At 31.5% G+C, this 19,000-nt stretch overlaps 1 protein-coding gene across 1 annotated transcript in view; it reads left to right on the forward strand.

The window, feature by feature from the left end:
• Positions 1-1,568: 1,568 nt before the first annotated feature.
• The window catches only part of LOC101514712 (putative glycerol-3-phosphate transporter 1), a 28,405-nt gene continuing 10,973 nt past the window's right edge, over positions 1,569-19,000 (forward strand). Inside the window, exons 1-5 of the mRNA XM_027335290.2 lie at positions 1,569-1,722; positions 2,779-3,126; positions 3,925-4,136; positions 4,235-4,308; positions 11,890-12,097. Of these exons, the coding sequence (XP_027191091.1) occupies positions 1,569-1,722; positions 2,779-3,126; positions 3,925-4,136; positions 4,235-4,308; positions 11,890-12,097 (996 nt within the window). The remainder of the gene's footprint in view (positions 1,723-2,778; positions 3,127-3,924; positions 4,137-4,234; positions 4,309-11,889; positions 12,098-19,000) is intronic.

The following is a 19,000-nucleotide window of genomic DNA, read 5'->3' on the forward strand; positions in this document are numbered from 1 at the left end:
TATTCAATGATTGTTCATGAGGACATTGTCTTTTCTCTCAAGAATACTTTTTCAACTCTCAATGATTATGGATAGTCTTTTGATCTTGATCTGAAAAAGCAGTATCAGATTGTTAACAAAGTGTATTGTGATCTGTTATTTGAAGTTATCTTGAGTTCTCAGAATTATGAAAGTTATGATCAAGGTTCTGTTTGAAAAAGATTGAAAAACAGTTTATATAGTTTCAGAAAAACAACTACTAAATCGATTTATTAAAGTTATAAAACATGTGTAATCGATTTGCCAATCGATTATCGCGAGTCTTGTTTTTCTTTAATCTTGAAACTATATAAGCTAATCGATTTACCAATCGATTCTTTTAAAGCACTTTTCAGAATAAATCGATTCACAAATACGCATAATCGATTTGGCCACAAACTGGGAATTCACTGTGATATCAAAACATTTGTTTCAATCGATTCCCTAATCGATTGTGTTTCAAAAAGTTTGTTTCAATCGATTTCCCAATCGATTGTGTTTCAAAACAGTGACTCAGTTAATTTCATGTTAATCGAAGTGCCAGTCGATTTGGTATTTGTTTTTCTGAAAAGTTCTTACCAGATGTTTAGTTCAATCGATTTCCCAATCGATTGCAACCAAACTTAACTAGATTGAAATTCACACAATAGATTGTCTAATCGATTGTGTTTGTCACAGGTGAAGTTATTTTGCAAATAGTACTTAAGCAATCGATTTGCCAATCGATTACCCTTAAAACTGGAGTGTCACTGTGACTTGTACAATCGATTTCCCAATCGATTTGTCAATCGATTAACCTGTAAACCAGGTTGCCACTGACTTGTTCAATTTTCATTTCTAATATAGTCAGTCGATTGCCCAATCGATTATACAATCACAAACATTTATATTTCCTTACACCCTTGTTATGAAATCGATTTCCCAATCGATTTACTCAGTCAAAATTCAACTTTTGTTGATTTCTTGTGCTCCAAGCAATTTGTTTCAAGTGTGTGGGATTGAATTGGTGTTCCTGAAATCTTGCTCAATTGAAATGTTAGATTTATCATATGATGTATGAACATTGTATGTTTGCTAATTATGTCAAAATTAGGATTCAAAGGACTAAAGTCCAACACAACTCAATTTTCCAAGTTTGATAAGAACGACTGCCTCAGTTCTGTATGTTAGTCGAAATGGGGGGTTTTGCCCGTGGTTGAATAGGGTTTCGCCTATGTGATTGTCATCATTCAATTGTGTTCTTGAAGGGTTTCTTTGAAGTTTGTTGTCGTCACATATTCTTTTATGCCGAGAGAGTGTATGGACTTTTGAATGATAGATTTTGGTCCTTTGTTTGGTAATGTCCTTTTATTTTGGAGACGAGTTGTGCGTCCGTGTTCAACGTGACATCGCCAACTCCAAATTCATGCGCTAATCATAGTCTGGCGACTCAGGCCTCGTATTTCGCTTGATTGTTAGAGGCTGTAAATGAAAAAGTAAAGGGGGTTTCGATGTTTTAAAGGAGTGTGTCGACTCCAACTATTTTAGAGTTGGAGGACCCATCGACGATTATGGTCCACTTGATCCTTGGTTTGGATGACGTAGGCGTCATTTCTCGAATGAACTCGGTGAGGACATGGGATTTTATGGATTTCCTAGATTCAAAGGTGATATCGAACTTCAAGAGCTCAAGTGTCAATTTCTTCATTCTTCATACGAGATCTGGTATATGAAGGATTTGTCGAATTAGTTGATCCGTTCTGATCACGATTGTATGAGCTAAAAAATATTGTCTTAGTCTTTTGATTGCGACGAGTAATGCTAAATCGATTTTCTCCAGTCTTTGGTATATAAGCTCAGGGGCTTGTCATGCTTTGTTGACAAATTAGACATGTGTTTGTCCTTTGATTGTTTCTCAAAATAAAGTTGCACTTTCTTCCTCTGATGAGACAGGCATGTATAGATAAAGTGTCACTCCAACGATCAATCGAGATAGAACTTGAGGTTGAGAAAGGATTTCTTTCAGTCAGAATAATGTGAGGTCATAGTCATATGTCCACTGGAAGGATGTTTCTTTCCTTAAAATCTTATAAAAGGGAGATAGTGTTTTGCGAATTTAGCTATGAATCTTGATAAGGCTGCAAGCATGCTATTAAGGACTTGGATTTTTATTTTAGTGTCTGGTGTCAACATTGTCGTGAATGCTTTACATTTATCTGAGTTGGCTTCGATTCATCGTTCAATTAGGTATAATCCCAAGAATATTTTGGCTCATACTTTGAAAGCACGTTTCTCGAGATTTGGCCTCATGTTTTGTTTTTGAACTTTTTTGGAGACTTCATATAGATGGGACGCATAGTCGGCATAGCCTTCAAACTTGACTATCATGTCGTGCATATACACTTTTAGCATTTTCCTTAATTGTTTTACAACACCTTGTTCATCATGCGCTAATAGGTGGCGTCGACGATCTTAAGTTAGAAGGGCATTACATTGTTGCAATAATTCCATGACTCGGTCATGAAAGCTGTCTTTTCTCGATCTTTGAGATGCATGAGAATTTGATTGTATCTAGATAAGCATCCATAAAAGAAAGCAGTTTGAATCTGGATGAACTGTCAACTAGGGTATCAATATCGGGAAGGGAGTACACGTCTTCGCGACATGCTTTATTAAGATCGGTATAGTCAACACATAGACACCCGTTATTATTAGATATTTTAATGAGGTCAACTTTGGAGAGCCAAATGATCTACTTATCCTTTGAAATAAAATTTGCAGCAAGTAAATTGGAAATAACCGTTTTAATAGCTTCAACCTTCCTTGGAGAATGTTTCTACGACGTTGGGCTATTGGTTGGGCATTCGAGGTGCATAGTTAGCTTGTGGCAAGCGACTTCAGGATCTATGTCAGGCATCTCTACTTCAGTCCATGCAAATATGTTGACAGACTCTTTCAGGCAAGTGACCATCTGGCCCTTGGGCTCATTAGGTACATCTATTTTGATTCTTATGGCTCTTCCCAAAATGTCTCATATCAAGGTTATGGTAAATTCTCCAACCGGTGTAGGTCTTTTCATTGACTTTCCAAAAGCAGTGGGGTTGCTTTCTACCAGCAATTCGTCAAGTGGTATCTTTTAGTGATGATATGGTCTTTAAAGGATCACTTGCACTTTCAATGATTAGAGTTTCAGGATGAGATGACTTGTACTTCCATCTAGATCTTCCTTCTAACTTATCTTGACTTGATCAGATTCATCCTCTGAAGATTTTCAATCTTCTAATTTGCTTGTATCCTCATATTTTTCAGATTTATCTAGTTTGTCTACATCCACTTCCTCTAGTTCCGGTAAAATTGCAATATCCTTAACTTGCAATATCCTTAACTTGCAATATCCTTAACTTGCTTTGACTTTTTAAGGTCAATGTGTTTGTCATATAATATAATATAAATAAGATAATTGAAGAGTGAAATCAATACAACCAAAACACTAATTTTGTTTCTGGTGGTTTCTACTTGTTTATGAAAAAAAAAACTTGTATTCTGCTTTTGTTGAACTGTTCAGGTTATGTGATTCTCCTAGTTCCTCTAAGTTTTAAGAACCTGCAAAATACTCATATTGCTTTGAATTTTTAAGATCGAACTAATTGTTATCACAATAAACATAATATCAGAAAAAGATAAATACAAATTAGAGAAAATACAACCTAGAAATCAACTTGTTTCTACATTACTCTAAAAACTCTTTTAGTTCATCTTTTCTGATTTTTAGATTCCGAAATACATTTTCTCTAATTAGAGGTTTTGGATTATGGGATTTTAATTTCCATCCAGGTTTGTAGTCTTGATGTATTTGATTGAATTATTTAGAGAAGTCTCTTGATTTTGATTATTCATCTAAGACTTCTGTTTCTTTTGATGTATCAGGTGCTTCTAGTAATTTTATTTCTTTTGGTAGTTCCAGTTTTCTTGATATGTTTGATCTCTCTGCAAGTTTTGCTTCTGGTGATATGTGTGATTTCTTTCCAAGTTTATCTTATTTTGATACTCCAGATTTTTCTGATATTTCTGGTTCATCTGATAATTCTGGTTCTGATCATCTAGCCTTTCAGCTTTCTTCCAAGAGTCACTTGGCTTCTGTTTTTTAGGGATTGTAACATAGACCTTTTTCCCTTTCATATAATGCAAGCATCCATTGACCATACACCATGATTGATGTTTCAATTTGGTTGCTTAGAAGATCTGCAACAAAAACAATTTTATCCTTTGGGACCCAAATCTGGTTGGGTCTTGGTTTGTTAGTTCTGTAAGGTTTCTTGTCTTTCCATTTGGTTAGCATAGGACAAAATATTTTAGTGTGAAATTTCTTAGAGAAAATAGTACATAAATCATCAAAGGTAACAAACTTAGGTTCAATTACTTTTTCTTGAAATCCTGTTCTTCTTTTACCATTCCTACTACCACCATAAATCATAGATGCATACTTACTTCTTTCCATACCATTATAAAGAAAATCTCTAAATATGTCTTCATGCTTATCAGAGTTACATGTGGCATTTTCAATTGATTTTGAACTATAATTACTTTTCAGAGTTATATTTTCGGCCTTAAGTTCAATAATATTAGTTTTCAGAGTTGCATTTTCTATTTTAACTTCAACACTTTGATTCTTTAAAATAATAGTTTCTTTAATTAGGTTTGCATTTTTTTCTTTAGTGCTTTTATTTTTAAAGATAATTTGTGATTCTTATTTAAAAAATCATTTCATCATTTGCTAATTCACTGAATCAAGCCATATTGAACCCTTGAATCTTTTCTCAAACACTGTAAATTGCTTAGCCTTGAGATAAAGCTCTGATGCCAATTGAAGGTGCAAACACGAGACAAGGGAGTTGAATTATGTTTGAAAAAGTTGATAACTTTTTGCTAATTTGATTAAGGCTGGTTGGTTTTTTTTGAAATACTTAAATAAGAAGCAATCGGGTTTAGAGGCAGCAAACAATGAAAGCATAAAAAAATGGACAAATAGATTTATCCTGGTTCACCACTAACTTGGCTACATATAGTCCCCCTTATTCAGAAGGCTTTTATCCACTAATTCAAATACCTTGAATTAAAAAGCATCGGATCCTCAAAGCCAGTCTTCCTAAATAGCCTAACCCCAAACTTTTTAGGAACTAACCACTTTGACCTTAAAAGCCATGTCTTCTCCTAACAACCTGGCAACCCCAAATTAAATAAGGAACTAAACCTTTATTGGGTTGGACACAAAATATAAATACTTTGGAGTTGCTGGAGTGTTTGGAGTTAGATTAAAGTGTTTCCAACTTTTGAGCACAAATTCATACTCCTTTTAGGGTTTTATTTCTTCTCTCTTGATGAGCACTTCTATTTTTTTATTTCATTTACTATATGTCAATGAGAAACTAAACTCTTTTCTAGGGTCTTTGGTGGATCTTGTGATTTATATACCTTTTTGTTATGCCTTAATTTTATTTTTAATTTTATTTTTATTCTAATCGGTTATCTCAATTAAACTATCCTATTGTTTGGAGTTATAAGTGAAGGTGCAAACATTAGAATGAGGTTGAATTGTGTTAGCCAAAATTGATAATTTATAAATAAATAAAAAAAACTAGTTCGGTGTTGGTGACTTACTTGGAGTAGAAGCAATCAGATTCAGTGGCAAAAATCAATGAAAGCATACAAAATTTGACACGTAGATTTATTCTGGTTCACCACTAACTTGGCTACATCCAGTCCCCTTATTCATAAGGCTTTAACCCACTAATTCAAATACCTTGAATTACAAAGCACCTGACCCTCCATGTCAGTCTTCCCAAACAGCCTGACAACCCTAGACTTTTGAGGAACTAACCAACTTGACCCTACAAGCCAAGTCTTCTTCTAACAACCTGACAACTCTAGATTGAATAAGGAACTAGACCAATATTAGGTTGGATACAAAAGATTGGAACTTTAAGTGTATGCTTCTAACAAAGATAATAATAATAACAACTCTCACACTCTAAGAAAAGAACACTCAAAGAATATTTCTCATTTGAACAAGTGTTTCTCTCTTTGAACTTTAAGACTACTCTTTTCTATTTTTCGATAATTTTCTTCTTCAGCCTTGAGTATCTATTTGTAGTTAAAATTTTGGCATCAATTTAGTCCTTGAGTATCTATTTGTAGTTAAAATTATATTTTGTTCATATTGTGATTGTAAATTCTTCAAATTGATTATGTTCCTATTTCGTTTAAATTGAGATTGTAAATTCTTCATATTGATTTTGTTCGTACTTTGTTCAGATTGCATTTGTAAATTCTTCAGATTTATTCTATTCATATTTTGTTGTAGATAAATCTTGATCAAATCTTCTACAAATCTTGACCATATCTTCTTTCATACTTTTATTATCATAAAAACTCTAAATAGAAAATCGAATTGGTTCCAACAATCTCCAAATTTTTTATGATGACAAAATTTGTATTTTTTACAACAACTTTTCTTTATATTTCTTTGACTCCCCATATCTTAGGGTTCTCCCTAAGTGTAAGTATCATTTTCTTCCCACTTTATCAAATATTTTTCTCCCCCTTTGGTTATCAGACAAAAAGACTTGAAAGTGAGACTTTATTTTTCTTTCATTTTTTGTTTTTTTTTTTTTAATAACATGAACATAACATATTACAAGAAAATATACAAAAGAATGTAATACTAAACTTCTTTAAAGTTATCACAACATCAGTCAGGTATGAAGGTAAGGTTTAGGTTTTTTTATGAAGTCAAACCTTTCTTTAGGTAGTGGTTTGGTGAATATGTCACCTCATTGGTGTTTAGTATCTACAAACTGAATGTTTAGTACCCTTTTTTGAACAAAGTCCCTATTGAAGCCGTGTTTGATCTATGGTTTTTTATTAGACAAATGACATAAGTGTTATCACAATAGATGAGAATGTTGGATTCTAGGATTTTGTAGTCTTCAAGTTGATGATTCATCCAAACTAGTTGAGAACTATAGCCAGCTGCTAAAATGTATTCAGCCTCTTATGTTGACATTGCAATAGTGTTTTGTCTCTTACTTGGCCAAGATATTAAGTTGTGCTCTAGAAAGGTGCAGTTGCAACTAGTGCTCTCAAGTTTATCTCTAACATAAATTAGAATCACAATATCCACTCAGTTTGTACTTAGGAGATTTCTTATAGAACAAGGTAAGGTTGGTAGTGCCTTTTAGGTATCTAAGGATTCTTTTAACAATATTTAAATGTGATTCTCTAGGGTCAGCTAGAAATCTTTCACATAGACATACCCTAAACATGATGTCATGTCTGGAAGCGGTAAGGTAAATTATGGATCCTATCGTTCCTCTATATGTTTTTTGGTTAACTTTTTTGCCTCAATCATCTTTTTCAAGTGAACAAGTAGGGTGCATTGGTGTAGCCATATGTTTGCAATCACACATCTTAAACTTCATAAGAAGCTCTTTTGTATATTTAGTTTGATGAATGTATATAACTTTTTTACTTTGCTAAATTTGTATCCCTAAGAATAACTTAAGTTCTCCCGTCGTAATCATTTGAAATTTAAGCTGCATCAATATACAAAATTCTTTGGTGAAAATGACCTTTAGTAGATCCAAAAATAATGTCATCAACATAAATTGTAATAATAAGAATGTCATATCCTATTTATTTTCTAAAAATTGCATTATATACCTCTTTCAAAGTTATTTTTAAGCAAGAAGATGCTAAGTCTATCATACCATGCCCTAGGTGCTAGTTTTAGATCATACAAAGATTTCCTAAGTTTACAAAAAACATGATTTGGAAATTTAGAACTTTCAAAATCTAGATGTTGTTTAACATAGACTTCTTCACTTATATAACTATTAAAAAAAACACTTTTAACATCCATTTGAAATAATGTAATGTTATTATTTGCAACAAATGAAAGTAGTATACAAATAGCTTCTAACATGGATACTAGAGAAAATGTCTCAGTATAATCAATGCCATCTTCTTGACTGTAACCTTGTGCAACAAGTCTTGCCTTGTTTCTGACCACTTCACCTTTTTCATTTAGCTTGTTTTTGAAAACCTACTTGGTTTCAATAATGTTCTTCTTTGGTCTAGGTACTAGATCTCAAACATCATTACTCTTAAATTCATTTAACTCTTCTTGCATTGCAAGAATCCATCCATCATATTAAAATGATGCATTAATAGAGGTAGGCTCAATTAATGAGAGTAAGCCAAACAAAGTGGTATCTTTTAGTGATGGTTTGGTCCTCAAATGATCACTTGCACTTCCTACTATTAGAGTTTCAGGATGAGATAACTTGTACTTCCATCTAGATCTTCCTTCTAATTTGTCTTAATTTTTCCTAACTTTATCGGATTCATCATTTGAAGATTTATCATATTCTTTTGATTTGCTTATTTCCTATGATTTGTCAAGTTTTGCTGGTTTGTATGAATCCGCTTCCTTTGGTTCCCGTATACCTGCATTATCATCATCTTGCTTTGAATTTTTAAAGTCAAGTTGTTTGTCATCAAATTTATCATGTATGGATTCTTCCAGAATATGAGTTTCCCTATTAAACACTCAATAAGCCTCATATCTTTCAGAGTATCCAATGAAGATACACTTTTTAGATCTAGAATTAAATTTACCAAGGTTATCTTTAGTGTTCAACATATAACAAGTATAACCAAATTTAAATAAATAAAAAAATATGTTAGGCTTTTTCCTTTTCACAATTCATATGGTGTTTTATTCAATATAGATCTAATTAAGACTCTATTTTGAATATAACATGCAATATTAATTGCTTCAGCCCAAATGTTTTTTAAAATATTCATATCATTTAACATGGTTCTGACCATTTCTTGGAGTGATCAATTCTTTCTTTCTACAACTCCACTTTGTTGGGGTGTTCTATGAGATGAGAAGTTGTGAGAGATTCTATTCTCATCACAAAAACTTTCAAATAACTTGTTTTCAAATTATCCTCTATGATCACTTCTAATTGTTACAATCTTAAGACCTTTTTCATTAATTATTTGTTTGCAAAATGTGATAGGCATTGTGTGAGATTCATCCTTACTTCTTAATAATTTTACCCATGTCCACCTAATGTAATCATCTACTATAACAAAGTCATATTTCTTTCCACTTAGAGAGGTTGTTTTCGCTGGCCCAAATAGATCTATATGTAAAGCTCAAGGGGCTTTCAAGTAGAGACTGATTTCTTAGGAGTAAAGGAGTTATTTGTTTGTTTTCCTTTTTGACAAGCTTCACACATAATTTAAGTTTTGTAACTAAGCATAGGTAGACCTCTAACTAGTTGAAGTTTATTTAGTTTTGAAATTAATCTAAGGTTTGCATGACCTAATCTTTTGTGCCAAATTAGTTTGTCTTCATTTACTGACATAAGACACTTAACCTCTTGTTACTATACACTAAATATATTTATCTTATAAATGTTGTTTTGCCTATAACCTGTAAAGAGTACAAATCCATCTTTCTAACTAATTGCCTTGCATGTTTTTTGATTGAATATAATATCATAATTATTATCACTTATCTGACTAATACTTAAAAAATTGTGCTTAAGACCATTACCAATTGTTCCTTGACCAATGATCTCGCCTTTTTGCTTTCCTCCAAAAGTCATTTTGCCTCATTTGTTCAATGTTAGTTCTTGAAACATAGATTTTTATCCCGTCATATGTTGCGAGCATCCACTTTCCAGGTACCATGATTGGTGTTTTAACTTGATTGATGAGGACATCTGCAACATAGAAAATTTTGTTCTTAGATACCCAAATTTTGTTTGGTCCTGATTTGTTATTCTTGACAGGTTTCTTCTTGTCTTTCCTTGTATTTAACATGAGACAAGATAATTTTGAGTGACCTTTCTTAGAGCAGACAATACACAAGATATCAGAGGGAATATGTTTAGGTTCAGTTACATTTTCTTCAAATCCTATACCTCTTTTACCATTTATGCTAACTCCATAAATAATAGAAGCATATTTGTTTTTTTGCATACCATTAGCAAGAAAATCTTTAAATACTTATTCATGCTTATCAGAGTTACATGTGGTATTTTCAATTGATGTTAAACTATGATTATTTTTCAAAGTTAGATTTTCAGCCTTAAGTTCAACAATATCAATTTCAGAGTTGTATTTTCTATTTTAAGTTTAGTAATATCAGTTTTCAGAGTTGCATTTGCTGTTTTAAATTCAACAATTTGATGTTTTAACACATTAACTTTTTCAGTTAGGTTTGCATTTTCTTTTCTAAGTGTTTTCAGTTTTAAAGACAATTTGTGATTCTTATTTTTTTTAAAGAAGTTATTTATAACAGTAATTGAATTAGATCGAGTAAAGTCAGAAAATACCTCAATTTTTTCATATGTTGATTCACTTCTAGAATCAAAATCTGTGTTGGATCTAGAGGCGGAGTTGGTATGAGCCATCAGAGCCAAATCTACTTGTTCATCGTTAAAGGATTCATTAGAATCATCTCATGTAGCCATCTGACTCTTCTTCTTGGGTCTGAAATCTTTCATCTAACGTTTCCCTTTCTCTAGATTTGGACATTTTGACTTGATATTTGCATCCAAAGCAGATAATGTTTTTCTAGTCAAAATTTTCATTCATTCCTCTATTGGATTGCTTGGATTCTTTATGAGGAAAAGGTTTTCTTTTTATGTACCAATTCTTCTGAATTCTTCTGGATATGAAGGTAATCTCCTCGTCCTTTAAGTTTATAAATAAATAAAAAAAACTAGTTCGACATGTAGATTTATCCTGGTTCACCAATAACTTGAATTACAAAGCATTTAATCCTCCAAGTCAGTCTGACAACCTCAGACTTTTGAGGAACTAACCATTTTGACCTTACAAGTCATGTCTTCTCCAAACAACCTGACAACCCCAAATTAAAGAAGGCACTAAACCACTATCGGGTTGGATAGATGTTAGTGTTTCAGCAAGTGCACTGAATCGTTGCAAGTAATAATTAAAAAGGTAATACAGAGTGTCGAACTCAAGGATTGTGTTTTACTATCGAATTATATTTAATTACTAAACTTGAACAAAAAGTTCCGAAATTGATTGAAATAATATTTAAAATTAACAACAGTAATAAAATTGATCCTTTATAATTAAAAAAAAATGTCAGGGATGAGTTTCACTTCGAATCCTACCTTGGTGTCTAATTTGATCCTAGTTACTGAATTCCTTTATTGAATTATTATCGAATTCTCTTTATTATTCATGCTCAAATGTCTTAGTGACATAACCTTTAATTCAAAAGTAACCCTTAATTCCTTAGTGGATTTAAGATTAGAATTAAGCCTTACCATACAAGAATTCTCTTGTTAAACTATTGCATTTGCAACTAATTTAATTGGTTTCAAGACGTGCATCTATCCCTAGACTACAAATTCATAAATTTCTCATCTCAAGCATTTGTAAAGTCCACTCCTGTTTCAAAATACGAATCGTAGAACATTTTAATGTTGATCAAGCAATAAAAAGCATTAAGCACAAAGATGAGAAAAATAGTTCAATAAACTCATTTATGTAAAATAGAAATCAAATCAGAAAAATAAGTGTTTCATCTTGTTGCACTCATCCCTAACAAATAAGGTTTAGTTACTCATGACATAAATAGAAAAGATAGAAATTAGAGAAGTATTATAAGAAAGATTCATGGATGATTCTTGAAAAAACTGCTCAAATGGTGTTAGAAACAACCGTCTTTGAATTTTTCTACTTGGGCACAAGTCTCTCAACTTCTCAATGGTCAAAGAGATTCCTACAAAGTGAGAAAAATAAGTTTTAATGTGTTTTGATGCATGTCGTGTGCTTCAGACGCAGATTGGCAGTGGCTTCAGTGCAAAATGCGCTTTCGGTGCAGATTGGCAGTGGCTTCAGCGCGAAATGCACTTCAGACGCGCTCCAAGCGCACAACATCTTTTGTCTGGAGTTTAGTGCATGTTTCTCCTCTTTTGATTCCGAAGTTGGTTTCAATGCCTTCATCAAAGTTGTAGCTATGCTTCATAGCTTTCAGTTGCATTTGGTTTGACTTCAATTGGACATCTACAACTCACGATATGGCTGAAATACGCAACATAGGTCATGTTGATTTCTCACCAAAATTCAGCACTGCATTAAAACAAAGTAACAATGCAAAACTCCGAAAAATCTCTATTTAATCAAGGAAATAAGAACATAAACATTTCATTAAAGCGAATAAATAAAATTAACAAAATATATCAGATAACTCCTTAAATTAACTAATGAATAAAAGATAAATAAGACTAAAAACAATGAAAAATATGCATATGATGAAGAATCATCAATACAAAAGATTGGAACTTTAAGTGTTTGCTTCTAACAAAACTGATAATAATAATGACTCTCACACTCTAAGAAAAGAACACTCAAAGAATATTTCTCATTCGAACAAGTGTTTCTCTATTTGAACTCTACGACTACTCTTTTATGCTTTTCGATTATTTTCTTTTTCAGCCTTGAGTATCTATTTATAGTTAAAACTTGGGTTCAATTTAATCTTTGTTTAATTATGAATTGCATTTTGTTCATATTGCGTTTGTAAATTCTTCAAATTGATTATGTTCCTATTTTGTTTAGATTGAGATTGTAGATTCTTCACATTGATTTTGTTCGTATTTTGTTTAGATTACTTTTGTAAATTCTTTAGATTGATTTTATTCATATTTTGTTATAGATAAATCTTGGTCAAATCTTCTTCAAATATTCTACAAATCTTGACCATATCGTGTTTCATACTCTTTGAAGTCAAATATATTGACCATATCGTGTTTCATACTCTCATATCTCCACTAATAAGGTGGTTTGGGGGAGGAACATAGGGATTAGAGTGATAAGGAGGTCCTGAGTTCTACTCCCCATCTAACAATTAAACATAGATACTAATCGTTCAAACATTCAATATTTTGGTTCTTTATTCTTTCTCTTAATTATATTTTTTGTATTATCAATCAAATAATTAATTTTAAAAAAAAATAATTGTTCATTGAATGACCAATCTTTATAAATAGTTTTAGAAGATAGATTGATGATTAGCAGGACAATTAAGGCTTCATATAAAACAAGAATTTGAGATATTGAAATCACAAGGAAAACTATGACCCTATGTGTTCTCTCTATTGGATAAATTTTGTATTGATATTCTTAATTTATTTCTTGTGTTTCTATTACATTTTAGTTACTGTGAATTAAGCATAAATTTTCATTAGACTAAATAATATAAAATCTTGATTAGTCTAGTGATTGTTAAATTAATTGATGTGGATATGATACTCTTTTATACTACTATTTGCGTAAAAATTATATAACAAATCAAGATATATAGTTCCTTTAAAATATCTAATTATTATTTTAACAGCAGATACATATGATTCTCTAGGATCATCAGATTGGAACCTAGCACATAACCAGATGCTAAAAATAATATTGGGCCTTGAAGTTGTTAACTATACCTATGTACACCTTTTGATCTACCTTCTTACTAGATTCATATTTTCCAAGGGCACAAATGCAATGCATGAGATTAGATTCTTCAAGTTTGAACTTCTTGTGAAGTTGTTAACTTTATTTTGAATTCCAAACACAAAATTGAGTTTTCCATCACCAGTGGTGAATCTTCACATGTTTTATTGAGGGGTCCATTACAAATAAATTATATATAAAATCTTTTCAATAATATGATATATAACTTTTATTGGTGTCGTGGCAATTTTAGTTTTAGGTGATATTGATGTCTTGGGTAGGGATGACAATAGGTAGGATACTATAGTAGTTGTTCTTGTATCCATAAATGGAAGGAAAAAAAAATACTTGTACCATCGTGGATATCAATTTTAATTCTTGTACATGTACCTTCTGGAAACCTAAGTACTTATACCTGTTACCCATGTTTAAATTAAAATAAATTGTTAAATCACAAAATACCATATAACTTTGAAACAAATAATAAAATATTCAAAGTTCTATAATAAATCATGAAAATCATGAAATAAATATTTAAATTATCCAAAATTATATTGAATCATGCAAATATTTCTTTGATCTAGTGATATTTATAGAAACAAAACAACAAAGAAAGTTAGATAATTGACTAAACACAAATATATTTGAATAAAAACAAAATTTACAAACCAATAACCATTTAAAAAAAATTTAATTGTTAACTTTATATATGTTTAAGTTATGGAATATTTTATTCCATCCAAAAAATTAAGATAAATTCGATCAATTTTTGTTGTGATTTTATTTGTATAATAAGATTGATAGCCGAAATATTATTAGTCACAATAAAGTTTATATCTTTGTTGATATTTGTGTGTGTGTGTATATATATATATAAACATATCTAATGTTACGCGGAGTGCAAGACACGGTGAGTACTATGATACTTGTACCTACACACATACCTCAATCACTTATTTTTTACGAGCAATTACCTATGGCTGCACCTATGTCATGATTCCTAAATGTCATTCATTTTCAATTGATTTTGTTCTTAATTTTAATCTAAGTGAGAATTAATGTTTTAGTTGTATAGTACATCAGAGTTTATGTATGCATAACACTGCTTACGACTTTGTTATTTTCTTGGTATTTTGTTCTTCATAAAAATTTCTCTCCTGTACGTCAGCAGACAAAAATGTTTGGGAAGAATAACACATATAAGTCATGGATATTTTGTTTTATAAAACAAATAATAACAATAATAGACATTGAGGAAAAAATTGTTAACCAAAAGATATATTTCAATCAAAACAAAATAAGGTATATGTTAACAAAATGAAAAAGTGCCTAAATAAACCTAAGGGTTTTAGGATAGCTTAGAGAGTATGGTAGCCAAAGCATTTGGTGAATCTTCATGCCTTTGGTTGGAAAATGTCATGAAGGCTAATATCTGCAAATACACTAGCCTTTGATGGATAAGGAGATGGCTCCTTGATTCATTCAACGTATCATTCATCTAGGATAATGCCTTTCTCTATTCACAAAATCCTATAGCTTTTGATGCTTGTCGTACCAATTTGACACAACATGAGCCTTGCGAGAACTTCTTATAGCTCTAACTGGAACAAACACCTTGTGTTATTCTTTTTTTCTCATCGTCTATACAAAGAGTAGTCATTTAGGCCATTCTATAGTGAAGAGATCTCAACAATATCTTAAGATTTTAGACTAGAAGATCATACATGTTTAATCAACTACTTACTAGGTTTGGAATATAAGAAATAAGTAGGTAAGGCAGCAACATATTTATGAGTATGATTTCGTGCTATGGTGGTCTAATTAATGTTAATGAATAAGATGATTATGAATTTCGTTCATTCAAGAACTTCTCTTGTTAGTTGACACGATAGGTCCAAAATGTTTGTTTGAGGTGAAGAAATGCGTTAATGAGGTTGGTTTGTCTGGTGTGTTGAGGGGGAAGATGGAGGTTTAAATGAAATTTCTATCATAAGAACGAGTTATCTGGTGAAATGAAGAGTTAAGAGATGAAAATAGAATCAAAAAGTGGATCAGAGTGTTCTATAGGTGAGGATGATTCTAGGTTGATGATTACAGAACCCAACATAGGTTCGAATCTTTTACTTTTTAATCAGAGGAATCTTATCATTAGATGATTCTAAAGATTTGATATCATGAGGTTATCAAAAGATTAGCGATGAGGGAAATTTAAATGCTGAAGGTAAAACAAATTTAACATGAGATATAGTCTTGTTAGTGGTAAAAACCAATGCCTTTTACTTCTTTTGAGACACAATGGATCCTTTTAAAGTTATGACCTAAAGATTTCTCTTCATTTGCTCTAATGAAGTTTCTTCTACCTTCTCCTTCTTCTTCTTTAAAATAGATCTTGAACACAAACCCTAAGCAATTTCCAGGATCTAAACACCTGAAAATTAAAGACACCTATATTGGCGACCCAAACTCTCAGAAAAGGATATTTTGGCAAGTAATTCAAATTTCAAACATTAGAGTGCACCAATGTCATTTTCCCTCGGAAAAAACACCAACATTATGATTATAGCTCTTGAAAAGGAAAAAAAAACTATTGTAGTTATTGACATCCAATGGTTCTCAGAAAGGCGCAATAGTCATATTGTGAATACATAAAACTCATGCTTATTTTTAAAGTCTAATTCATCCATACTTATTTTAGAAAACAATGAAAAATTAAAATTTTCAAAATCTTTTTTGTATCTTAAAGTTTAAAGGCTTCACATGTCTCATGTCACACATTCATGGAAGAATTCAAAAGTATTTCATAGCATAAATCTTAAAATACATCCAAATGCGCCAAAATAATAATTTTTTCTTCCCTGATGTCACCTGTCAGAGCGCAAATCTCGTCCAGACGTTACATAAAGTACAAAACAACATAACATCTAAATAATAAGTAAAGAAGTCCAATAACAAATTCTCCTAGGAAATGTTAGCAACATAAAGTGACTACTCCTTATATGCCATATGTTGAACATTTGTGTCATCGCAACGCCAAACAAAATCAATAAAAGATAAGTAATCGAATCATGTTAAAATGTAAAACATAGAACCACAAGTCGTGCAATTACGTTACTATCATCATGCATATGAATTCAATCATAAGACATGCTCATATTCATATATATACTTTAATTAACATATTCACATGTTCATTTATTTATACATATTCATATATGTATTTAATCATACCTATTGACAAATATCCAATGATCATTTACTTTTTTTAATTTCCACATGAGGATAAACACCAATGATCATTTAATAATTTCAATCGTGAAAACGTAAACTCATATCACTTAGCCACAAGTATTCAATTATGCAATGCTAATGATATGTTTTTCACAATGTAACACTTTTAATAAATGTGGTACCATTCTACTTTGTAGTATATGAGAGCAGTGGCAAACCTTTTCAGAAAGTCGCATGGACCACAACATCCCCTATATTTTTATTTTTTATCTTTATAAATAATAATCATAGGTTACTAAAATAAAATTGATAAATTTTTAAAATATCCCTAAACTTTCAAGTTTGGAGAAACTTATTAGATTTGACATTGCCTTTCTCCCTCTCTTATCTCAATTCTCTGCTCCGATTGATGTCTCTTCTCTTCAACTCTCCATATCTTATCTTTGTTCCCTAACTTTCTCTCGTCTTCTCCTCTCAGCCCTCTCGCTTGCGGCCTCTGGTCGACATCCACACGACGTCATTGTCTTTCGCTTGATGTTCGTTTCTCCCTCTCATCCCCCTTATATTTGTGATTTCCACGAGACACATCGATTTCTCACTCAAACCTTATCTTCTCACATCTCCAATATGTGGTCTCCCTCCTCTGTGATTATCAGCGCCGCTGCTCGTCTCTTTCTGCTTCTCCGTCTCGTTTCACAATCGCAGTGGCCAGCCGCCAGCGTCACCTCTTGGTCTTGGTCCTCAAACTATCTCAATATGCTTCTTATATTTTTCATATTCTTACTTTTTTCCTCTTCTACTATTTGTTAATTGTGAAATTTTTTAATTTAAGATTGTGAACTAGTAGTATTGTGTGAATTGTATTTGGGACTTTGTGAATTGTGAACGATTTAAGTGTGGGAATGGAGATTGTGAACTTTAGTGTATGAATTGTGACTTTGTGATTGTGAATTGTTTATTATTTTTCTAATTAGTGTAATGTGTATGTGGGATTATGAGATTGTGAAATGTTTTACTTTCTGAATGTGAGTTATATGTTGAGACAAACTCCATATTTAAAGTTTTGATGAAATAAACAAAGGTTAATTAAGAAAGTTAATTATGATTCTAAAATGTTATGTTAATTTAACTTGTGCTTTTGAGTGAATTTAATTAAGAATAGAATCAAGCAAAGCAGAAAAGACAGCAACGAAAACATTCTGCATAAATACAGAGAATGATCTCCAGTTTTAAGAATGTTCATCACAACATATTGACCAATCATTCTCCACCTCTTTAACAAAGATTCTGCCTTGGAATTTCATTCGAATAGAATTAGTACATGGCAAGGAACAATTAGGATTCATCCTAGCTCAAAAAGGATATCATATCACTAAAATAAAAGGACTCAAAACAGTCAAAGTAAAACAGTTTGGAACTCTAAAATCAAATTGTCAAGAAAGTTTGATCAACCTTGATATATGATAAAACATTACAAAGGACATCCAAAATGATCAAAACAGAAACTCTAGATTGATCATCAAATTTCCAGAAAGATCAAAATGACAAATCCAGATTGATAATCAATCTCCATTTTCTGCACAACTCCAGCAGCAGTCTGTTCTCTTCTGCAATGGTTTATAATCTTTCTCCAAACTTTTTTTGGATACATTCAAGACTCAAGATCAAAACTGTACCGTCCAAGATTAAGGGAAAAACTTAAAAGGCTCTTTAACTAGAAGACAAAACTGATTTAAAAGCTGTAACAGAATAGTCAAAGCAGTTTTAAATCAATTCAATGCTGGATTATTTTTATTCTGAAATATTGGTTTCAGTAAAAAATACAGAGCACTACCAACAGCTCTTTTTGATATTCATTAAATGCATCTAAAGCCTATAAATAGAAGGCCAATATCCAGGAATACAACAACAAATTCAAGTGCTGTAAAATCCCACAAATCAATCACATACACATACTTGAAGTTCTCAAATATCGCAAAGAAGAAGCAGTTCTAAAGTCTCATATCAGGTTGCTTGATTATTACTGAATTCTTTGTAAAGAATCAAATCTCAAACAAGAGTTGAGATATCTCAGATTCTGTAAAAAAAACACAATCTTATTGTAAAAACTCAAACTATAAGAGTTTCTTTATAGTTTGTTTAGATTGTATTGAATCCTATCAAAGTTAGATAAGTGTTGTTGTTACTTTCTGGGTGGAAAGTAATAGAGATTGAAACA

This window comes from Cicer arietinum, chromosome 6 (assembly GCF_000331145.2).
Source record: "Cicer arietinum cultivar CDC Frontier isolate Library 1 chromosome 6, Cicar.CDCFrontier_v2.0, whole genome shotgun sequence".
NCBI lineage: Eukaryota > Viridiplantae > Streptophyta > Magnoliopsida > Fabales > Fabaceae > Cicer > Cicer arietinum.